At 49.8% G+C, this 24,024-nt stretch overlaps 2 protein-coding genes across 2 annotated transcripts; both read right to left on the bottom strand.

Annotated features, from left to right (window-relative positions):
• Nucleotides 1–447: 447 nt before the first annotated feature.
• On the bottom strand, nt 448–11,584 carry FLOT1 (flotillin 1). Its single transcript, XM_079713229.1, has 13 exons — nt 11,550–11,584; nt 11,160–11,216; nt 10,785–10,860; nt 10,607–10,697; nt 10,237–10,380; nt 9,980–10,099; nt 9,796–9,891; nt 9,431–9,583; nt 2,831–3,012; nt 2,628–2,673; nt 2,369–2,506; nt 1,955–2,119; nt 448–834 (listed from the first exon to the last, which is right to left on the bottom strand). The coding sequence occupies exons 2-13, from the start codon at nt 11,200–11,202 to the stop codon at nt 805–807; spliced, it is 1,284 nt and encodes a 427-aa protein (XP_079569355.1). The 5' UTR covers nt 11,203–11,216; nt 11,550–11,584; the 3' UTR covers nt 448–804.
• Nucleotides 11,585–12,195: 611 nt separating this feature from the next.
• Nucleotides 12,196–13,440, bottom strand: IER3 (immediate early response 3; the record flags this gene model as incomplete). Its single annotated transcript, XM_079713258.1, has 2 exons — nt 12,196–13,132; nt 13,231–13,440. The coding sequence occupies 2 exons, from the start codon at nt 13,438–13,440 to the stop codon at nt 12,872–12,874; spliced, it is 471 nt and encodes a 156-aa protein (XP_079569384.1). The 3' UTR covers nt 12,196–12,871.
• Nucleotides 13,441–24,024: the final 10,584 nt, after the last annotated feature.

Raw genomic sequence — 24,024 nt, 5'->3', positions numbered from 1 at the left:
GTGTATCCAGGGTTCCTTTCTGTTATGGGTAACGCTGATTTCTGTAATCCTGTGGATTTTCTCAGCCTAAGGCAAAAAATCACTAGTGAGGGGTGTCACACCATGGTCCCATTCTAAACTATGTTCCATCTAATACCTCATGCTTCAAGGAGCACAATGTAATAGTCTCAAAGCTGCCCCGGAAATTGAACAAATGTAACAATTTCCCTTGGCCGTACTTTCAGTAATTCTAGGGACTAATGCAATTATTGATATTGCTTCCACTTCAGCATGCTTTGCTGACTATAACCAACTTCAGGGTTGGGAGGGGGATTAATTCTATAACTTAACATATACAAGTAACTACTGCCTCTCCCACTGTAAAAAGCCTATTGAATGCAAAGGCGAAAGCTACACTCTAGCATTCATTTTGAATTAGTTCTGCTGTATTAACTTCATAAGTATCAGTACTTATTAATAGCAATTTATTTGACGAAGTTGAGAACCTGCAGACCACCCCTTAAGGCTTGGTCAAGGAAGAATTCTGGACAACAGGCTCAGACAGTAGATTAAGTTAAATAAGTTGGGGGTGGGATCATCAGAAGGCTGGCATGGGACCCCTGCGGGACTGGCGGTCTGCAGTATGGGGCTGGAAAAGGGAGCAACCCTTCCCTTCCAAGGCAAGGGACAGGCTATTTGGCAAGGAGAGACAAGCGGTGGAACTCCGCTGTCAAAGGATGCGCTTGGGGAGCCAGCTGAAGTGCATGCAATATTGGGACTATTCAGGCAACTTGAGTTAGGCTGGGCATCGCGAAGGTCGAGGGCTCAGGCTGTTCTCAGAGGCTTGTGGTTCACCTGGCAAAAGACAACAGTGATGACTATGGGAACCAGGTGCCCTGCTCTCCCAGGCTCCCATCTGGATGAACAGGCTGCAGGGAGGATGCAAACTTCCGTGAGTATTCTAGTTTTTTCTGGTACCCTACCTCACCCCCTTTGCCAAGCAGTCATTTGGATTCTTGTATAATAATGAATTACTTACTGCAAAGGGGTGAAGGGAGCCAGATCCCTGCTTGCACAGGCCCTCCTTAGCTCCCAATTATCCACTGCAGACCTCAAGGAGACTCCAAGGAACCCAGCTCGAAGGTCACTGATTCAGTCTGGTGCTTTTATTTATATATGCATTTTTTATTTAACACACGCTTTGTTTTGTTTTTGTTGTTGTTTTGGCTGTGCAGAATGCGGGATCTTAGTTCCCAGACCAGGGATCGAACCCACACCCCCTGCATTGGGAACGTGGAGTATTAACCACCGGTCTGCCAGGGAAGTCCTTTAACACACTTATATAGTACTTACTACATGCTAGGCACTGTTCTGAACACTGCAAATATCTACTCATTTAATCCCCTTAACAATTCAACACGGTAGTTACTTTTATTAACCCAGTTTTAAGGTGAAGAAACAGGTGCAGAGAAGATTAACTTGTCCAAGGTCACAGTTAGCATGCATTGGGGCCACGATTCACACCAAAACAGTCTGGCTCTAGGTCCTACTCTGATCTCTACCATAATCTACAGGTGAATGAACAGGCACCAAGAAATGCAGTGATATGCCTTGGAATTAACTGTCAACAGGCTGCAGCTAGTTCCTTCTACTAGTGGGGTGACCAAGAGCACAGGCTCCAGAGATAGCTGGCCTGGGTTTGAAGCCCAGCTTCACCAGCTGTATGACATGGGCTAAACTGGAAGTTCAGTTTCCTTACTTTGTAAAACCCCACATAACCCAAAGGAAGTTTGATTAAAAAAAATTTTTAAACCGTTTGTGTAGAAGCTTAGCACTGTGTCTGGCACACAGAAAGCAATTAAACGTCGGCGGCCCCCAGGCCTCCTGGGTGCTGGCCCCATGCTAGGCCCGCTGCATCACATGCCATAAGAACCTGGCGATTCGGCTCCACAGCCCCCGCCCTAGAAACCCTCACCTGGGAGATGCTGACGCCTGTGAGTCTCTCCACGCTCTCCGGCAGGCGGCTCAGGATGTCCAGCACTTCCCCGGTCACTTTGGCCGCCCCCATGGCCCCACTTCCACTGGACACCAGTGTGATCTTATTGGCCGAGGTCAAGGGACCACTGATCTCTTCTGCCACCTGGTAGATAAGATGCCCACTCAGCACCTGCGGTCTGACCACACCCGTCCTAAGACTCCTTACTCTGGGTTTTAAGATCCTTGTCCTTCACTTTTGTGAGGATCACCGTTCCTCACTCTGGTCACTGGCTTGTAATTCTCACCCCGAATTTATGGCCCCTAGGCTGATTCTCCCCCAGCCCCTCATTTCCCCCACCCCTCATTCCCTCATCCTGTCCCTCCTCTGCTTTTGTCCACACGACCCCCAGACCTGGGGCAGCTTCTCCAGCAGCATGTCCAACTGAGCAGCCTCCTGGTACAGCTGGAACGCCTCTGCCTTCTTGGCCATCTGCTCAGCCTCGGCCCGGGCTCGGGCCCCTATGGCAAAGGCCTCGGCTTCCCCACGCATCTGAGGAGGGTACAGGATGCCTGGGGTACTGATGGCGGTAGTCAAGGACAAGAAATCCCAGCCCAATCCCAGCACAATCCCACTCCCTCCACAAGCCGGCAAGAGCCACCTGCTAACTCACCCGCACAGACTCGGCTTCTGCCTCTGCCTGCATGATCAGCTGGGACCTGGGCAGGGAAGGGAGTGGAGGGAGGAGCTGAGGAAGAGCCCTTGCTCTGGGAGAAAGACTCCACAGGAGGAGTACAGGTAAAGAAGGCCTCAGCAATTCGTCTGGGGGCGCCCAGGTGGTGAAGGAGCCACAGGGGGCCAGGAAGGGGTGTTTACTTCTCTGCCGCTGCTAGGCGCTCCAGCTTGTAGCGCTCGGCTTCCGCCGGCTTCCGCACGCGGGCCTCCAGCTCCTTCTCCCGGCGGGCGATCTCCTGCTCCTGCACTGCCACCTGCTGGGCCCGCTCCACCACCTGCACCTGGACCCGCTGCTCCTCGATCTGCTGCTTCGTCTTGGCCACCTGGGAAGGAGGGATGCTCAGAGTCAGAGCTGAAGAGCAAGCGGCCAGGAAGCAGGCAGGGAAGCTAGGGCCGGGGCTCCCGGGCGGGATGTAAAAATAGAGCAGGAGGACTTCCCTGGTGGCACAGTGGTTAAGAATCCGCCTGCCAATGCAGGGGACACGGGTTTGAGCCCTGGTCTGGGAAGATCCCACGTGCCTTGGCCACAACTACTGTAGCCCACGCACCTAGAGCCCGTGCTCCGCAACAAGAGAAGCCACCGCAGTGAGAAGCCCGCGCAACGCAATGAAGAGTAGCCCCCACTCGCCGCAACTAGAGAAAGCCTGCGCGCAGCAACGAAGACCCAACGCAGCCAAAAATAAATAAATTAATTACTTAAAAAAAAAAAGATACTGTGTCAATTCAAAAAAATTAAAACAAAATAGAGCAGGCACATGAAGGTGGTCCCAGTGGGCCCAGACTGCCCAAGGGAGTCCATTTCCCGTACAGATCCAAGGCATGGCCTGAGGAGCGAGCGGGGCGTGGCCTGATCCTCCCCACCAGAGCCAATATCAACGGTTAGGGCTGTTCCCCACGTAGTCTCAGCTTCAGGGCTGGATAGGGCTGGAACCCAGCCGCTCTTCTCCCTCAGGCCAGGTGAAGTATCCCTCCACTGAACTCCTATCACCTTGTTTCTCCACCAAGTCTCCCTCTAGAGTATGAATACCTGGTGGGCACTGAGTGCATGGTGGCCATCCTCCACCTCCAGTCACGCTCAAATCCATGTACTTCTCTCCATCTGTGTGGTGGTTACCTTAGTGCAAGCCACTGTCAACTAACTCCTGAAAAGTTTTCTCACCAACTTTCTTTTTTTCTCTCTCTCTCTCACCAACTTTCTTTTTGGGGGCTGTGTGTGTGTCATTTTTATCTTATGTATGTGGTCCAAATTTTTTAAAAAAGTAAACAGTGATAAGCAAGGTTTCCTCCCACCTATTTCTCAAGCCACCTGGTTGGTTCACTTTCCCTGAAACAACCACCGTGACCAGCTTGTCATGTATCCTTCCCAGGATATTGTAAGCAACTACAAGAACATGTATACATAGACTTCCTCTTACTTAGGCAGATTTCATTTTCTTATCCCTTGCAGAGTAGAGGGATCAGAAGGCTCTTGCCAAGATGTCGGTGAGGAGAGGTTCGGGGGAGGAACACACTTCTAGCCTCATTGCTCTGGCTCAGATGTGCACCATCTTCCCTGTGGGGCTCATCAACATAAGAGATGGTGCCCCTGCCTTTACAGTGAACACCCATCTGTTCACTCCAGAGGAAGGGTGCTTCTGGATGTGGCACCCTGTACTGTCTTTGACCCTAAAACTTCAAACCTGTTCCAAATTGGACTAGTTGCTCTTGGCCCCCATATGCAGCATCACGGTGTTCCTGTGTTGGAGCCCCTCCTTCTCTCTGTTCTTCAGACTCAACCTCCGGCAGCTCCCTCAGAAAGAGTATGTGGGGGACTTCCCTAGTGGCGCAGTGGTTAAGAATCCGCCTGCCAATGCAGGGGACACGGGTTCGATCCCTGGTCTGGGAAGATCCCACATGCTGCGGAGCAACTAGGCCCGTGCGCCACAACTACTGAGCCTGCGCTGTAAAGCCCGCGAGCCACAACTACTGAAGCCCACGCGCCTAGAGCCCATGCTCCGCAACAAGAGAAGCCACCACAATGAGAAGCCCGTGCACCGCAACGAAGAGTGGTCCCCGCTCACCGCAACTAGAGAAAGCCCACGTGCAGCAACAAAGACCCAATGCAGCCAAAAATTAATTAATTAATTTTTTTTTTTAAAAAAGGAAAGAGTATGTGGGCAATAAGTTTTTTCAGATCTTGCTTCTCTGAGATTTTCACTCCACTCTTCTATTTGAATGACGATTAGGTTGAGTACAGGTTACTAGGTTGTTATTAATCTTCCACCAGAATTTTTAAGGCATTGTTCCAGGGTCTTCTAGCTTCTTGAGAAATCTGAAGTCATTCTGATGCCTGACCCTTTGCTTGAGATCTGTTCATTCTCTCTGGAAGCTTTTAGTTCTCTTCTTTATTCTCAGTGTTCTGAAATTTCACAGTGATGTTCTTCAAGGTAGATGTTTTTCATTCACTGTTTTGGGCACTTGGTGGACCATTTCAATCCAGAAAGTCACATAAACATGTTTGAATCTTTTCACTGATGATTTCCTTCTGTTTTCTTTGTTCTGTTGGGTCTCCTGGGCTGGCCTCTAATATTCTTTCCTAATTTTTCCATCTTTCTTGTTCTATTTTCTTGGAAATTTGTTAGAATTTCTCTTCCACTGTGATTTTTTTTTCAGTCCTTCCATTTTATTAATTTCTAAAAGCTCTTTTTTGTTTTCTATGTCCTGATTTCCTAGATGTGAATTACTCTCTTATCACTGAGGATATTAAATTTTTTTTAAGCTTTCTTCTCCCTGCATAGTATGTATCCTGCAAATTGCTTTGCTCTGCTTGTGGTTTTGGCCTGTCTTCCATGTTGCAGGACCCCTCATATGTCAGGGATTCCTTGCTTGTCTGCTTACAGGGAGGAAGGTCTGAAACACTGAAGGGAAACTCTGGGTATGTGGGTGAGGCTCGTTGGCTTTGAGCTTCAATCTAGGCTGACCTAGGCAGTTCATCTGCTGAGGAACCTCAGATTCAGGATCTTCAGGTCTTTCATGTTGGATTGGTCATGTTCCCCAGAGCAGTCTTCTGATCTCTTCTTTGGAAGATGGGGGTTCTGAGAGCCATGTGGGGTGAGTGGTTAGGGGAAGTGGTGAGTATTCAGTATTCAATAGGCAGACAGTCTCTTCAGGCCTGTTACTGGTTAAGTACTTAGGCCCTCACCTGTGTCTGGCTGGCCCCAGGTCATGCCCTCTGGTTTACTCTCATCAGATAATAAACCTCCAGAAGTCTACTGGGGCAGAGAAGGGAGCATTACCCAGAGGCAGGGAGCCAGACCACTCTAAGAAGTCACTTTTCACCTGTTTCTCCTTATTTCAACAGTCTTCATCACAGCTCCAGAGGCCCCTGGTGCTGCCAGCTCCTGAGCCTCAGATCATTTCATTGTTTTCTCCCCTGCAGCTTTGGGCTCAGCTGTCTCAGACCTCCTTGGTCAATTACCACGGCTTTCCAGAGTCCAAAATGATGCTATGGTTTCTGTTGCTTCTGTTCCTATTCTCTCCATCTATTTTTTTTTAATCACCTTATGTGGATTTAGTGAGGTTTTAAGAGGGAGTGCAATTAGCTGCATTTATGCAATCCATCATCTTTGAAAAACCTTCTAACTCATCTCTCTGCTTCCTCTTTTTTAAAAAAAATTATTTAATTTATTTATTTTTGGCTGCGTTGGGTCTTCGTTGCTGTTCTAGTTGCAGCGAGCGGGGGCTACTCTTCGTTGCAGTGTGCGGGCTTCTCATTGCGGTGGCTTCTCTTGCTGCGGAGCACGGGCTCTAGGCGCGCGGGCTTTAGTAGTTGTGGTTCGCGGGCTCTAGAGCGCAGGCTCAGTAGTTGTGGCGCACGGGTTTAGTTGCTCCACGACATGTGGGATCTCCCCGGACCAGAGCTCCAATGTGTGTGCCCTGTGTTGGCAGGCGGATTCTTAACCACTGCGCCACCAGGGAAGCCCCCTTCTCTTCTCTTCTGACAATGAATTCTTCACATAACAGCTGTACTGATCCTTGTAAAAATGTAAATTAGACCAGAGCACCTCTCTGCTTAAAGTTCTCCAATAGCTTCCCATTGTGCTTTGAATCTTCTAAGTCTCCATCACTGCCACTCAAACCCTAGGAGACCTGGTCCCGCCTGCCTCTCCCTACTCACAGCACACCAGCCATACTGGATCAGAAACCTCCTTTCTGTTCCTGGGACACGCCGAGCTCTTTGCTACATCAGGGTCTTTGCGTGTGCCAGTCCCCTGCCTAGTCACTTGCCACATAGTATTTAAATCAAAATAAAAAATTTAAAAATTCAGTTCCTCAGTCACACGAGCCACATTACAAGTGCTCAACATCACAGCACAGATATAGAGCATTTCCATCATTTCAGAAAGTTCTATTTGAACAGCACTGGACTAGAATGTTCTTGGCCCACAACTCTTTACATCGTTGGCTCTTTCCCATCTTCAGGGTTTATCTCATGTATCACTTCCTCACCGAAGCTTTCTCTGATCACCCCCAACCTAATAGAGTATCCCCCCAGTAAAGTACCACCTATGTATTTCCTTCATAGCACTTCATGTAATTAGAGCCAGTGAAGGTTATTTGCTTATTAGTGGTTTCATGTATTATGATGTAAAGCTCCATGAGGGCAGGAATCTTATTCTGTTTCATTCATACTTATATACTCACCTCCAAAACAATGCCTGGCACATAACAGGCATTTAACAGATACCTGTTGAGTAAATCCTTATTTCCCCAGCACCTAGCACAAAGCCTGGCTGGCACAAAATGAGGAACTAATAAAAGCTGAACAGAACCCAAACCAGCCCAACCCTTTGATGTGCAGACAAGGAGAGCCATGTTGAGAAGAAGATTAAGGACCTTATCCTTGGGTGGGTTAAGTCCCACCCAAGCTGGTGGTTTCCACTATGTTAATGCTTCTCAAACTCCAATGTGTATCAATACATGAATCACCTAGGGATTTTGTTACAATACAGATTCTGACTTGGTCAGTTGGGCTGGCACCTCAGATTTTGTATTTCTAACAAGCTCCTCAGGGATACTGATGTTGCTGGGAGGCAGACCACACTTTGAGTAGCAAAGTACTATGCCACACTCAGGTACCTGTCAAGCCATCCAGGGATTTAACATCATAACTAAAGATGTGTTGCATTTCATAATTTCACCCTGTACCAACTCTTGGCAAAAATGAATTTCATAATATTGCTACCCTTTGGGTAAAGGTCTCAGAGTACAGTTGATTCTCGTTATTTATGGTAGTTCTGTTTTCTAAAGTAGCCATGAACACTGAATTAACAAAACACATATTTTGTTCCTAAGGGAAATACAGGTTTAGGTTCCTGTGAGCCTCTGGTCATAACAGATAAAACAGATCAATATATATCCTTTTTTTTTTTTTTTTTTGGTCAGGATGTGCAGCATGTGGGATCTCAGTTCCCCGACCAGGGATCGAACCCACACCACCTGCACTGGAAGCATGGAGTCTTAACCACTGGACCGCCAGGGGAGTCCTATATATCCTTGTTTTATGTGTTTCTGCTTAAAGACACCATATGTAACATATCTGTTGATTCACTAACAATGAACTCATGGCCAGCAGCACTGTAACTCATGCTTAAAAGAAGCTTATCTAACACACATATCTTCTCCATCAGGCACATCACAGCCTTCTTGCACTTAGGAGCACTAGACGGCACTTCAGCACTACATTTGGGGACATTTTAAGCTGTGAAATCACCAAAAACAAAGCACAAAAGTGCAAAAAATGTGGCAGTGAATATACTATGAAAATGACACTGTTTACAGTATAAGCCGAAACAAGAAGGCAGAACATCTTGTTCAACCTCAACTGGGAAGCACATATCAGGCAACTCAAATTTTTCTGCACTCTGCGCATGTTTGCAAATGGTCATCAGTACAAAAAATACTGGTTCTGAGGTAACCAATAAATTTTAGTGATGAGGGCTTCCCTGGTGGCGCAGTGGTTGGGGGTCCGCCTGCCGATGCAGGGGGCGCGGGTTCGTGCCCCGGTCCGGGAGGATCCCACGTGCCGCGGAGCGGCTGGGCCCGTGGGCCGTGGCTGCTGGGCCTGCGCGTCCGGAGCCTGTGCTCTGCAGCGGGAGGGGCCACAGCAGTGAGAGGCCCGCGTACCGCAAAAAATAATAAAAAATAAAAATAAAAAAAAATTTTAGTGATGAGGCAAATTCTCAAATATGGGATCCACAAATGAGGAGGATCGACTACACCTCCCTGCATTTTCAAGGGCCCCCATGTCTCATTTTGTGGGATTCAAAGCCCACATTTTCCTTCCTCACACACTTCTGTGATCACCAGGGCTGCTGTGGGCCCATGGAGTACCCCGGTGCAAATTAGAAAAAGGCACCCCTTCCTCTGGGTGGATGCAGACCCATTCACCCAGGCCCGATGTGGAGCATGGTTGGATCTTAGCTCTGGTTCACCCCCTCATCCAGGTGCCCTGGCACAGGGCACAACCTGCCCCAAGCCCGTGATCAGCCCTATCGAGCGCATCCTTTCTAGGCCTTTTCTTTGCTTTTCAGCTGAAACGTTTAGGTCTTTTAAACCTTCCTCATAAGGAGGAGCTGTGTCTGAAACGGAGGGCCAGAATAAGGGGATCAGAGTTAGAATATGAGAGAGAGTGGTGGCCTGAGAAGAACGGGGAGGGAGTGAAGTCCAGCCTGGCCACCGGGCCAGCATAGGGGCTCTGACCTGAAGCTGATAGGCCAGGTCAGCCTGTGCTCGGCGGGTGTTGACCTCAATGTCATATGCAGCCTTCTTGAGCTCGTAGTCCCTCTGTGCCTTGGCCATCTCGATCTCACTCAGGTACTGAGCAGACACCTTTTCCTGCTTGGCTTTCGCCTCCTGTCCATGCAGAGATCAGGCAGGGAGTCAGAGAAGGGAGAGGAAGGCCCCAGGGAGAGAGCCTGCTCTCCACCAAGCTCCTCTGTCTTCACCCCAGGCCCGGCCTCATTTATATCCTCTGCCAGCCCTGCTCCACCAGCCCCCACGCCATCCCCTCTTCCACCAGGTGCACAATAAGCCCATGGTGACCAAGCAACCCCCAGATCTCTCACCCGGATCCCAGCGTCTCTCTTGGCCTCCGCTTCCCCAATCCGAGCATCTTTTTGGACTTGAGCTGTTCGAGCCTTCCCCAAGGAGTGCAAATAGTCCTGTGGGAGAGTTGCAGATATCACAGTCCTCGGGAAGGTTTAACAGATGGGAGCAGGAAAGCGGGGAGAAGCAACTGCCTAGGTTTACCTGATCGTCGTGAATGTCCTTCAGGGTGTAGCTGACCACGCTGATGCCCATGTTGACCAGGTCTGAGGAGGCCACTTTGAAAACTTGCTCTGAGAATTTCTGCCTGTCCTTATAGATTTCCTAGGATAACATGATGGAGGGAAGAAGGAACGTAAGCTCTCAGATCCTCTGACCACTGTCTCCTACAGACTAGCTCGGTCCTTAGGCCCCTCTCACTCTGGCACCCCTTCCAGATCTTTCCCTGCCTTCAGGCTCACCTCCACAGTCATGTGGGCCATGATAGCCCTCTGGTGGCCCTCCAGCGTTTCCAGTGCGATGTGGGCAATCTCAGCCTCTGTCTTGCCCAGGAACATCTGGCAGGCAGCTGCCAACATTTCCTTATTCTGGCCCTGAATTTTCACCTGTAGCCAGAATAGGGTTAGGGAGGGTGTGGTGAAGTTCTCATGAAGACAGGGAGGAAGCAGGGAGAGTCAAGTGCCTTGGGGATCCCTGGAGAAGCTGAGACTAGCAGAGAAATTTCTCTATAGGCAGAGGTAGGGAAGGCCATGGTCAGAAGATTCTTAACGTCTGGGGACAGAGAAGGTGATGGGGGAGTGGACTTTGGAGGAAAGGCTCTGAAAGCCTCACCTGGGCAATGCCAGTGACTGAGATGGGGACCCCGTGGCGAGTGTAAACCTTTTCACTCTTGACATTGAGGGTCAGTGTGTTGAGAGAGATCCTAAGGGAAAAAGAAGGGGTGGACAGTGTGAAAAGGAGAAAAGAGAGAAAACGGGGGTTCCCTTTCCCTAGTTCTCTTGTTACCTACCTCTGGATTTGCTGGATGCAGGGCAGGACAAAGACACGTCCTCCAGCCACCATGACTGGGGGGCTCCGGCAGAAACCTGCAAGGTGAGGAGGCAATGAGCTGTGGTGGCCAGTGGCCACGGTGGAGCTGGAATGTGGAAGACAACTGGGGAAGGGAGCGGGGAGCAATCCCCACGAAGAAATCTGGGCGCTGGCAGGAGCGGCGGGCAGTGTAGGCCTTGGAAGGATAGCGGCAGGGAATCACCACAAGTGGGTGGCTTGCAGCCATGGGGGTGGGGTGGGCAGAAGGTCTGGCGCTGGGGAGCTGGTGGGGAAAGGGGGAAGGGACCTCTGCGGGGACTTGGGGGTCACTGGCTGAGCAGAGAACAATACTTACCGGAGACCACCATGGCCTCGTTTGGGCCACAGGTGAAAAACATGGCTCAGGCTGGAGCTGGAGGAGGGGGAGAGAAAGCCTTTGCTGATAGCAAGGGGCACTGTGGAGTCCACAGGAGTGAACCCTTTCGCCTTCCTGTCAGTCCCGCCCCGCCTGCAGACAATGCGGCCCAGTCCCTTCCGCGCCCACGGATCCGCTAAGGCTTTACCCTGTGAAATTTCGCAGTCACCCAGCGATTCCCAGCCCCTTGCCGCACCCCACCTTCAGTGACGACGGTTTCTCCCTTATCTGATAAAGCTCTCCCGGCCCTTGGAGACCCCCAGACCCTTGCGCCACCGTCCCTGCTCTTCCACAGCCCGACTCCATCTCCCCACCCCACCCCCCACCTACCTTCCCGGACGCGGGCAGCGTCCTGGCCGGGGTCCGGGGCAGGGCGGGGACGCGCAGGGGACCTGTGAGCCGCCGAGCAGGGGCCGCTCGCGCACAGCCTGCCTGGGAGCTGGGCCCGCGCTGGCGCCCTTGCCCCCCACCAGGCCGCACCCTGTCGCTGCGGCAGACGCGACCCCGCCCCCGCGGCGGACCAACCTCCCCCCCACCTCGGCCCGCCCCTTTCCCAGCAGGCCGCGCTCCGGTCCTCAGCCCGCCCGGGCCCCGGCTCACCCGGGCTGCCGAGCCAGCCCGGGGTCGGGTGGGGCGGCCCCCAATTCGCCGCCCTTCCGGGGTCCGGAGCCCCGCCCAGGCCGCTCCACGCCCCGCCCCACGGGACGTGACCTCAGTGGGTCTGGCACCCCGGGGCAAGGGAGATTGACTCACCTCGGATTTGCCCCGCGAGAACTAACTGGGAAAACCGCAGACTGGGCAATGTACGACAGCATCCGATTACCGGATGCTGGGTTCCGTGACTCGGGAAAAAGGGGCTCAGGGGCCCGGGGAGGAGCGCCCGCTGGTGACTTGGCCGCGGCTCCTCCGGCCCAGGCGCTTGAAGGCCATGAGGAATGGGGGACCATGGCTTGCAAAGAGACACTCACATGACTGCTGACGGTAAATCAAGTTTATTTGTGTTCACAGAACATACCGGGCGACCCCATAGCCGCCCCCTGACAGCCCACCGACCCCGCAGCCACCCCTTGGGGGCAACTTCGAGGAGATCGAAGGCCAAGGACCTTATTCTCAACGGCCTGCCGAAGCCTCACACAGTAGAACCGCGAGTTGAGATGCTGGAGGGCTTAGTACGTCACCCGCTAAACCTACTACGACCCACCACCGTCCTTGACTCCCAGCTCGGGCGCCTTCTCGGACCCGGGTTTCCTCCAGCCCTCTTCCCAGCCTCGCTCAGTTCTGGACGCCGGCCTCCACCAATCCCCCAGAGCCCAATAAATACCCAGAGATCTGCATTTGCAGCAAGGAGCACATCTCGCACTCCTGCATAAGTTAAAATAAATATTACATACACCCCTCCATCACCTAGGGGGACATACATAAATACATATAAATATTAATGGGAGCAATGAGAAATAACGACGCTCTCCTGCCACCCGGCCTAGCCCCGGCGTGTCGGTGCCTGTCTTTCCCAGGCTAGGGCTGGCATCTCCGCTAGTGTTCTCAGTGCGAGTTGCCTCGGGAGTCCCAGTTTGGGATACGCTCGCTCTCGCACCAGGTACACCCAGTGTTTCTTGGTTTTTCAGATTCTTCTGGGGGTGTGGGGAGTCCGGTTAGAAGGCGGCCGGGTGTTGCTGGAGAAAAGTGCTGAGGTCCAAAGCGTAGTCCGAGGGCTCCGAGGTCAGATTAAGGGGCTCGAGGACGGGGGGCACAACGGTGGGCGCGGGGGACTGCGCGCTGGGGGTGTCCTCTGGGACCAGGGGTGTCGACACACCCTCTTCAGCCATCAGGATCTGGCAGAAGATGATGGTGAGCAGGAGAAAGAGCAGCCTTTTGGCAGGGTTCGGATCCTCGACTGGCAGCTGACGCCGGACCTGTGGGGAGATAACAAAGGCAACAGGTCAGGTCGGGGCCCCGGCGTCCGGCGGTTCACCTGCTCTTCCCTCGGGCTGTCCACTTAGGCGACACTCACCACTCGTGGGTAGAGGACCCTGCGGCTGCGCTTTCGGTGCCCGCGGGAGGCGCTGGGGCGCGCAGCGGGGGCCACCGCGGTCTCCGGGAGAGGGTCGAAGGTGAAGATCTCGGGGCCGGAGCCCCGTTGGGGTCCCGGGCTGGTGGAGGGGACCGGGGTCGGAGCCCGCAGGACGGTCATGGTGGGGAGGGAGCTTCGAGAGTGACACATTGTGCGCAGAGCTGAAAGACAAGTGGCCGCGCAGTTCTGCAGAGCTAGTTTTGTACCCCGAGAACTGGGCGGGCCCTTCTCAACTCCACCCGCTGCTGGGAGCGGTTGGCCGGTCGGCTGGAAATTCCGAAGTTTAAGCAAAGGGAGGGGGTGGGGACTTGGCCAGTGCAACCGTAGGCACCTAAGTGTGTGTCGTGAGTGTGTGAGTTGTGAGTGGAGGCGGGTAAAATTCCGGACTGCGGGCACATGTCGGGACATGTGGCAGCTGGAGAGGGACTCACAGACAGTTTGAGAAGGTTCAGCCATAAGCCCCATCTCTGGAGAGGCAGGAAGGCTTACATAAGGAAGTCTGCCCATCCTACTACAATACTAACCCAGCAAAGTCAAGGAACCAGTTACAGGTGCACATTCGCAAGTTTGTAGGAACACGGAAAACACACAGCCTAGGAGGGAAGTCACTACAGAAATAGCCAAGATGCCTAAGAGAAATGAACACCCTAGCACACACAAACAGACACAACCCTGCCTGCTTTAGCACACACACACACACACACATACACACACAAGCACACACACACACACACCACATTGTAGAGGCGGAAAAATTTCTCCTTTCCTTCTAGTTTCTTTGGCTGGTCTAATAATTAGACATAGGACAGATTAACAGGAGAGAACAAATTTAATTGCGTACTTACAGGAGCCCATGAAGACTGGAGACTCAAAGGCAGTCAGTCGGGCAATTGAGGCTTACAGGCCATCTTGAGCTAAGGAATGGGAAAGAGGCCTGGGGCTTGAAGGGGAGGTGGGTAATTCACAGGAAGGTGAGAAGAGCAGATGTTTGCTAATTAGATGTTTGCCCTGCTAAGCAGGTAAGTCTTTCAGGTGAAAGCTACCTCTGGGCCAGGCCCCCTACCTAAATTATTTAGGCAGTTGTCTGCGGGGTCTTGATTTCCTCCAAATAATTCACATGCCAAAGTGGCACATTTCGGGGTGGCATATTCTGCTCCCCTTCAATATGCACATCACACACACACGGAACAAAGGTGCAGCGACTGCACAGGGGCAACCCAGCAATGTGCAGACATGTTCATACATGGCTGGAGCAGAGACCACAAAATACAAAGGTGAGAAGTTAGCAGCCATCTGGATTTAAGCTTATGTGAAGAACGTTTAAACTGTGAGACATTATGCAAATGTTGTGGGAATGATAATAACACAAGGGAGAATTGACACATTTTCATAACTGCCTTAGAGAAAGCTGCTCATGGACACAGAATTTAACATCTTTTGAGCACTCAACAGGTCCAGACACCCTGTTAAAAGGTACTTTTGAGTACTGAGGTAGGTTTCAGCATGTATGCTGCTGGGTGAGCCAAGTGCTTTATCTAAAGCAAACACATCAGGTTCTAAGAAAATGGAAGACTAAGTATAAGGGGAACCCAATAGAGCTGCTGTTCCTGTCTGTCTAATCAATCACATGAGGCATCAGGGGAGAATGGCATTTGAGATGACCTTAAATGGTGGGTGGGATACCACAGAGTCAGATGTGGAAGATGACTGAGAAAGAGAATGGAATCAGCAAAGGCCTTGAGCTGGAAAAGTACAGGATGTGTTTGGGGAATCACAAGAAAAACAATCTCAGGACAAGTTTCCTGTAATGGAGTAGTGGTGAAACCCAGCAGGACCCTGTGGGGCCCTCCTGGGTACCAAAGCCTTTCCGTGTCCCTCCTAGACCTTCCCTGGGTTCCAAAGGACAGATTCAAACAGTTGCTGATTAGGGAAGGAAGGGAATGCAGAAACAGGAGTAGTCAAGAAACAATAGTGCAGGACTTCCTTGGTGGTCCAGTGGTTAAGACTGAGCTTCTACTGCAGGGGGCGTGGGTTTGATCCCTAGTCCGGGAAGATCCGAATGCTGTGCATCGAGCGCAGCCAAAAACTTAAAAAAAAAAAAAAAAAGAATGGTGCAGTTAAAGCAGGGGCCTGGTTCCTCCTCAAGGGATATACATAACAATATATCTTTGAGTTCTTCTACAGGAACTAAGGCCCTCACTCAGTTGGAGGATGGTAACTTCAGGCTGAGTACAAGATTCCTGGAGCACCACCCTGTTACCTCACCACCAACCAATCAGAAGAAAGTCACACACCCCAAATTTTACCTATAAAATCTTTTCCCCCAAAAACTGTCAGGGAGTTTGGGGTTTTTTGAGCACAAGCCACCCATTCTCCTTGCTTGGCCCTGCAATAAACCTTTCGCTGCTCCAAACTCCGACGTTTCAGTTTATTTGGGCTCACTGTGCACTGGGCACATGAACTTGTTCCATAACAGTGTCTTCAAAATCTCATTTCTTCCTCTCCAAACTCATTTTCACCCCTCTTCTCCTCTTGTGCTGTGCTCCAGCCAGCCAGGGCCTCCTCCATTCAGTTCCCAGGACTTGCCAAGCTCTTTCTCACCTTAGGTCCTCTGCTTAAATTGCTCTGCCCTGGCATTTGCAGTTTTTGGCAACTTCTCATCCTCATCATAAACAGGAGGGAAGGGGGCAGGGCACAACCTTTAAAAGAATGACATAGTCCTTGAGGATCCAAATTTTGCCTTTAAAAACTCTTCTCTGAAAACCATCAGGGAGTTTGGGGTTTTTGAGCAAGAGCCACCTGTTCTTTTTGCTTGGCGCTTGCAATAAACCTTTCTCTGCCCCAAACCCAATGTTTCAGTTTGTTTGGCCTCACTGTGCATCAGGCACGCAAATCTGGGTTCGACAACAGTGGGAAGTGATGATGGCTGGAAAGGAATTAGGCGGTGAGGAGAGCTTAGCTGTCAGGCCAGGGGACTGGGTTTGACTCTAGACTGTGGAGCTTGTGGGTCATGGAATGACATCAAAGAAGGGCAAGTTCAAAGCTGGGAACTGAGTGGGACAAGGAGTATGCTCTGGATGGGGAAACACTAAAGGAGAGACAGGATACTATTGGAGAGGTTTGGGTAGGAGGAAAGGGCCTGAAATGGGCTATGACACAGGGAACATGAGGAGGGGTGGCTTTAAGAGACATTCCTAGCATAAGATTACCAGAATTTAGTGATAAGACAGGTAGCATTAGAGTCAGGGAGCATGAAGGGACCAAAGCTGTCTCCATGGATTTGAAATGCATCTGCCACAGAGCTTTGTACCAGATCATATTATGCCTGGTGCACAGGATGAGAACATGTATGACCTCTTCCATTAAAGGCTGCACCACACATGTCTTTGTGTCTTCCATAGAGCCTAGCAGGGTGCCTTGCATGTACTAGTTGTTCAATAATCTTGATAAGTGAAAGATGAAAATGCAGAACTAAAAAATGCACGTATAGTATACATACACTGGCTGGATCACCCCAAGATTTTGAGAGAGGCATACACTCCTTCAAATCCCACATATGAATTTATAACCTCTTAAGAAAAGTTGGAACAAGTCTTACACAGACACCAAACAAAGAACACCTAAGGGCATTTCTCAGCCAAGGATGTGCGGGGTTGCAAATGAGGGGACGGCCCACAGTTGGGCTATAAATAGAGACATTATTGCTGTATATACTATTGCTTCCTGGGCTTATATGTTGCTTTATTTTACACCCACCACTCCTGTTTAAGCACACTAGAAACTCTCAGCATTACACACTTCTTCCTGATGAGGTATAAAACACACCTCCTCTACAAACAAAGACACATCCCTTTCCCACACCTGCCTTTCACATCTGCCATCATCGTTACATTTACAACCCAAGCACAGTGAGCCTACCCACCCACCTACACCCTCATTCCAAGGCAACCTGCACACTACACAACGATCAACATAAATACATGACCATTTACATGTGTGGACAGGCTCACATGCTCACACAGACATAAACTGGGGATGGGAGAGATAGTGATGATGGAAGAAAACTGCTTGGTGGGAGAAGGGGAGAGTCACCCAAGGTTAGGAATGCATAACTTGTTTATGATGGAAAATTTCTTCAGGGCATTAGGCAGGGGAGGGGAAATGAAGGGGATGTCAGGACCCTGTTTCACACTCTACCTCCTGTATCTGGAATCTGGGCCTCCAGCCGGCCCTAGTTATCCTCAATGTCCTCCTGGCACAGAGAGACCTTTCTTTGTGGCAAAGTCAGAATGGGACCGAGAGAAGAGCCAGAGAACCCAGACGGCTCACCATTCCTTCTCAACCAATCCCATCCCCATTCTGGTGCTCTCAGAGAGCCAGGGCTCTGCCCCAGCCCCTCCCTGCCACACAGGAAGCTGGGGAAGGTTGAGAGTGAATCATTAAGTCAATGACAGGGTGCAGGGGTGACAGCTGGGGGATGAGTTAAAGCCAGAAAGGGCCAGGGGCGGAGACCAGCAGCTGCACGGGTTCTCACTGCCCTAATCCTAGGGAAAGGCCTTTGCTCCTTTCCATTTCCAGCTCTCCTCATATCATCCCTATCTGCCCAAGATCACCAAGTGCCTTCATTCCCCTCCTTTGACCTGTGTTCTTGACCTCCCACTAACCTCTCTCTTAGCCCCTTGTTTGTTTTCTTGTTAATGCTTACCACAGTAGGGAATCATTTTACATATTTGTTTACTTTTTGTTGTTGTGTCCCTCCCCCGCTGGAATATCATCTCCTCGAGTATACGGGACCACATCCTCCCTTTTTCCTCATGGTATCTCTGTGGTTTCTCCAGTACTTGGCCTTTCACCCAGTAGGGGCTTAATTGAAGTATAGTTTATTTACAATATTTTATTAGTTTCAGGTGTACAACATAGTGATTCAATATTTTATAGATTGTACTCCATTTAAAGTTATTACAAAATAATGGCTGTATTTCCCTGTGCTATACAATACATCCTTGTCGCTTATCTTTTTTCTTTTTTGTTTTTGTTTTTTGCGTTACGCGGGCCTCTTACTGTTGTGGCTTCTCCCGTTGCGGAGCACAGGCTCCGGACGCGCAGGCTCAGCGGCCACGGCTCACGGACCTAGCCGCTCCGCGGCATGTGGGATCTTCCCGGACCAGGGCACGAACCCGTGTCCCCTGCATTGGCAGGCGGACTCTCAACCACTGCACCACCAGGGAAGCCCGCTTATCTTTTTTATACCTAGTAGTTTGTATCTCTTAATCCCATACCCCTATCTTGCCCCTCCCCCATTCCCTCTCCCTATTGGTAACCACTAGTTTGTTCTCAACATCTATGAATTGGTTTCTGTTTTGTTGTATACATTAGTTTTATTTTTTAGATTCCACATATAAATGATAACAGAGTATTTGCCTTTCTCTGTCTGACTTATTTCACTAAGCATGATACTCTCTAGGTCCATCCACGTTGTTGCGAATGGCAAAATTTCATTCTTTTTTATGGCCGAGTAACATTCCATTGTGTGTGTGTATACATATATATATAAATATATACCTCATCTTTATACTTTCATCTATTGATGGACATTTAGGTTGCTTCCACATCTTGACTATTGTAAATAATGCTGCTCTGAACATGGAGGTGCGTGTATCTTTTCAAATTAGTGTTTTTGTTTTCTTTAGATATATACCCAGGGGTGGAATTGCTGGATTATATGGTAGTTCTAATTTCAGTTTTTTGAGGAACCTGCATACTGTTTTCCATAGTGGCTGCACCAATTTACATTCTCACCAACAGTGTACAAGAGTTCCCTTAATAAATATTCTTAAATTCATCTCTTCTGAGGAGCTACCCCTCACCCCCAGAGGTGTCTGTTCATACAGCCGTGTCTCTTCAGAGGCCTCTACATTTCCTCTTCAAAGAGGAAGTTGGGGGATACTCAACTGTGGCTCAGGGTGACCTGCCATTGAGTCAGGAATAACTGTGCAGTTGATGGATGGCAAAGCCCTGGCTCTTACCCTTTATAAGTAACATAAGAGTGAGTCATGCTTACTGGCCCACCTGGAATACTGCTGCATTGCTGACCACAGGCTAGGATGGGGGACAGAGGTAATGGGAAGGAGGCAGAATGGGCAGAGGAGAGGGAGACAGATATTCGGAAGTGGGTGCTTCTGAGAAAGGGAAGCAGGGATAGAGGGATGGAGCCAGGGCCTTGGGGTCAGGGAATGAAAATTAAAGACTCTCAGCTGCAACTGGCATTTAGTAGATGCTCAATAACTATTTATTGACTTGAGGTGGGTTTGAGATAGAAGGGAAACATGCAGTAGCAAAAAGAGTATGTTATCATCTAGTGGCATTAGAGGAAAGTGGGTTTAAATTCCAGCTCTGGTACTTTTCAACCACGAGGTATTGGGCCAGCTACTTAACTTCTCTGAAAATGTTTCCTTAATTGAAATATGGGCCAACTGGCCTTAAGGTTGTTGTAAGGACTAAGAATATGAATAGGCACAAAGTGGGTGTTTTTTCCATAGTGGCCATTATTATAATTATGGGAAGAGGGACTGCTTTGGAGCAGATGTGGACAGTAGTGAACTAACCCAGGAGTAGGAGACCAGGATGATAAAATAGCCTCCAAGTGCTAAGATCATCAGGGGATACAATTTCTCTTTCTCTTTTCGTCCTCCCTTCTCTCCCTCTCCATTTCAGGTAGGTTTTGTGGCTTTTTCTTTTCTCCAAGGAGAAGCAGAGACTTCTGCATTCCTAGTTCTTGTTCAGCCAATGAGAATGACTGTAAACAGCTTTCCCCTGGCCCCCATATACACACACATTCTAGCCAGAACAATTCTTGCCAGAGGCATGGGGTGGGGGGTGGGGTGGCAGTGGTGAGTTCTAGGCAGCAAGTTAATAAATGACCCCCAAAGACTTTCATCTGGGCCTTAGGAGGTCCAAGATCAGGCCCTGGCAGTTTTCCCTGACGCAAAAGGATGGCAAGGGTGCCTGGAGGCCCAAGGCAAGGTCACAAAAGAACATGATATCCCCTGCCCTGGATTCAGCCCAGCCTGGCCTGGCCCAGCCCAGTCCAACTCAGCCAAACTTCCCCAGAGGCTGCTGAGAGTGGGGAGCTGGGAAAAGAACCCAGCATCCCTGTTCTGGTCCAACACTGGCTTCCTAGGACCCCAGGGTTGTGGCTCCTCCCTCTGGCCTCAGTTTCCTTCTCACCAGATTATAACTCCGTGAAAGCAGGACTTTATCCATCTTGTTCATCGTTCTATTTTCAGTGTCTAGAGCATACAGACTGCCTGAAAAGGCTAGAAACATAGGGCTCTTTAATTCATTAATATTAGAGGTGTTCATGTGGGAGTCTCTCTGTAGACTGCTCCAATGTCAGCATTGGAGAATATGACTGAGATTTAATTCAAAGCGTAATGTCGGGGGGTGGGCAGGAAGGGCGACAAATAAAGCATTTCCCCTTTTGTTCTGCCTTTTCAGACACCCTGTATTTACTGAATGAGTTGATCTGTAAAGTCAAGGGCTTAGATGAAAGGCTCTCGAATGGGCCTCCCTCCCCGGCAGCTCCTTGATTCAGCAGCTCTCCCCTGTGTGTTCAAAAGTTAGCCAGTGCCTCCCTCCTACCTCCAAAGCAGCTGCCTGCATAGGCCATTTTCTTTGAAGGTTAGGAGGGGTCCAGCCTCCGCCCAGAGATGCCTCGGGGGCAGGGCGGGTGCTCCCGGCTGGCTCGCCTCCAGCGCGAGTGGGGATCGCGTGTTAGGACTGGAGCTTGATCGGCTGCCCCGGGGTGAAACCTAAGGCGGTCTTCTGGGAAGGGTAGATGCCCTGTGTGACTCAGAACCAAGTTAGGGAAAAAACAAGCTCAGTCAATTGCTGGCACCTTCCCAGTCTGGCCTTGCTTTGACTATGAGCTCATGAAAGAGGAAGCTGGGCTGGGCTGGCCAGTAGCCCTGCTTTCCCTCATGTTCTCTCTCCATCACTCACGGATTCCCTAGAGTGTCTGGGCCCCAGGCTACCGTCATCCTGGCTCGGGAGGCCCTGGCCCTTTTATGACACTCTCTCTTCCCAGACCATCGGTCCGTTGTTTCCCCAGGTTGGAAATACCACCCGACACTGAAGGGGATTGCTCACAAGGGGAGGCTGAAAAAATATCATGTGTCCCTTGGCTCTGATGATCTTATCCACTGCCAACCACGACCATTTGGGTTTGCTCCTGTGACTGCTGTATCTCCCACACAGACCAACTGGTGGTAATCCTGGGAGCCCGAATGAAGAGGTTGCTTGAGAGCTAGGGTTCCCCAGTTCAGGAAAGAGACAGAGGGTCCCAAAGTACTGGGCACCTGAGCCACCTTCGGGGCTGATGTATCCTAGTTGAGACCTACTTACCTAATACTTTTGGTGTTCAGAACAATACACTACCAGAAAGGCACATTTGATTTCAATGGAAACAATGACAAGGATGGGACACAGAGAACCTTCCTAACTCTTCTCCCTCCATTCCATCTTCTATCTTCTATGCCTTCCCCAGAGCTTTCTTTTTTTATTCTTTTTTCTTTTTTTTTTTGGCCATGCTGCATGACATGCAGGATCTTGTTCCCCCGAACCCGTGCCCCCTGCAGTGGAAGCGCGGAGTCCTAACCACTGGACCACCAGGGAATTCCCTCCCCAGAGCTTTCTTGTTAAAAGAAGGACTTGACCAAGTCAGTGTCTGGGTTGGTAACTTCAGTGCCTCTAAACTCTCTAGTGGGGCTGACACTGGCCTCCCAACCCGAATCAGGCAACTTTACAGGCTTCTCTCTCCACTCCCTGACTGCTTTCCCTGCTCCCTGAGCTAGGACACCATATATGATTTTGTACTTTTTCTCATTCATGCCAAACTCTTACCCATTGGACTCTTCACATGCTGTTTTCTCTCCAACCTCCTGGGGAAACCGTGCCCGTGACTCCTCCATATAAAATTAGTCCATCTACTTTGTATGTAAATCTCTTGAGGCACCAAACACAGTATATTATAGATATTTGTCTGTTGATCTTTCTGATTGCTTAGAAGTGTACATGGCATTGTGATGCAGCCATTTTGATGCCAGGGACCTTTTGACAAGGCCCCCTAAAGTTATTAAATTGTCAGCATTTAGGGACTTCTCTGCCAATCCACTGGCTAATGGACTTTGTGGGCACGGGTTTGATCCCTGGTTGGGTAATGAAGATCCTTCATGCCGCATGGAGGAGCCAAAAAAACAAAAACAAAAAAAGAGAAATGTACAAACCAGATACTCTCAGCCCATCCCTGTGGGCTGTGCTCATCCTGTCTCTCTCTGACTCCCACCCTTTCACATAGAATTTGGTAGTGCTTGGCGATATTACTTTTTTTTTTTAAGCCAGGTATATTGGGGAATTCCCTGGCAGTCCAGTGGTTAGGACTCTGCGCTTTCACTGCCAAGGGCCCAGGTTCGATCCCTGGTCAGGGAACTAAGATCCCACAAGCCTCGCGACACAGCCAAAAAAAGCCAGGTATATTGAAGTATAGCTTATATACAGTAAAATCCATCCTTTTTAGGAGTACAGTTTGATGAGTTTTGACAAATTCATATAGTTGTGTAAATGCCACTGCAATCATGATATAGAATATTTCCATTGCCCCAGAAAGTTCCTTATGCCCCTTTGGAATCAATACCCTCTCTTCACTCCTAGCCCCTACTGACCACTGACCTGATTTCTGTTCCTGTAGTTTTGCCTATTCTAGAATGTCATATAAATAAAACTACAGTAGACACTCTTTTGTGTCTGGATTCTTTTGCTCAGTATAATATTTCCGTGATTCATTCATATTCTTGCATGAATCAGTAGTTCTTTCCTTTTGATTTCTGAATAGTATTTCATTGTATAAATATGATACAGTTGGCTTATTCATTCACCATTGAAGGACATTTGTGTTTTTTTCTTGATTTTGGCTATTACGAATAAAACTGCTATGAAGAGTCATATACAACTTTTTTTGTGGACGTGTGTTTTTCTCTTGAGTAAATATCTAGGAGTAGTATAACTCAGAATATATTTAACTTTATAAGAAATGGCCGTGGTTTACCATTTTACACTCTGACAGGACTGTTCTAAGGAAGCTGCATCAAAATGTCCCTGTTGTAAGTTCCTGCATCAAATCTGTCAAGTCAAAATGTTTTCCTTGTCAGAGAACAGGTTGACATGCAGGTTACCTCAGGGGACAGGGATAGGCTGGAATCCGGCAATCTGCACCCTGAAGAACTGGCATGGCATGTCTTCAGGAGGCCACAGTGGTTTCAAGCCACCCTGCTGTTCAAGCAGCTCCAGGAGCACACCCCACCTCCCGGCCAACCCAGCCCACCCTGTGGCTCAGTATCTCTCTGTCTGCCGCTCTCCCCAGCCTCAGTCTCTGCCGCGTGGCCCTGCATGGGCCCTGGTGCATAGTGTGAGGTAACACAGGCCCACGCTGCTTGGGCACACACAGTGCCCTGTAGGCACTATCCTGAGCACTACCCAGGAATCAATCCATTAAACCTTCACAAACCTCCACTGTCATCATTGTCTGTATCCTCATTTTACCAAAGAGGAAAATGAGAAGTTCCATGAGGCAGCTCACTTTCTCAAGATTACATAGCGGGAGTTAGATTCGAACCCTAGTCTACCTCATCCCAAATCCAGCAGTGTACCCCATCGGTCAGAGAGTGGACGCTGGAACCA

Source organism: Hyperoodon ampullatus (genome assembly GCF_949752795.1).
Source record: "Hyperoodon ampullatus genome assembly, chromosome: 10".
Lineage (NCBI taxonomy): Eukaryota > Metazoa > Chordata > Mammalia > Artiodactyla > Ziphiidae > Hyperoodon > Hyperoodon ampullatus.
The sequence above is the reverse complement of the archived record's forward strand: the minus strand, read 5'-3'. Positions and strand labels throughout refer to the sequence as shown.

Coding starts and splice junctions, on each gene's coding strand:
- FLOT1 (XM_079713229.1), bottom strand. CDS start 11,202: ATGTTTTTCACCTGTGGCCCAAACGAGGCCATGGTGGTCTCCG. Junction 10,861..11,159: donor CGAGGCCATGGTGGTCTCCG/GTAAGTATTGTT, acceptor CTCACCTTGCAG/GTTTCTGCCGGAGCCCCCCA. Junction 2,120..2,368: donor TGCTGGAGAAGCTGCCCCAG/GTCTGGGGGTCG, acceptor CTTATCTACCAG/GTGGCAGAAGAGATCAGTGG.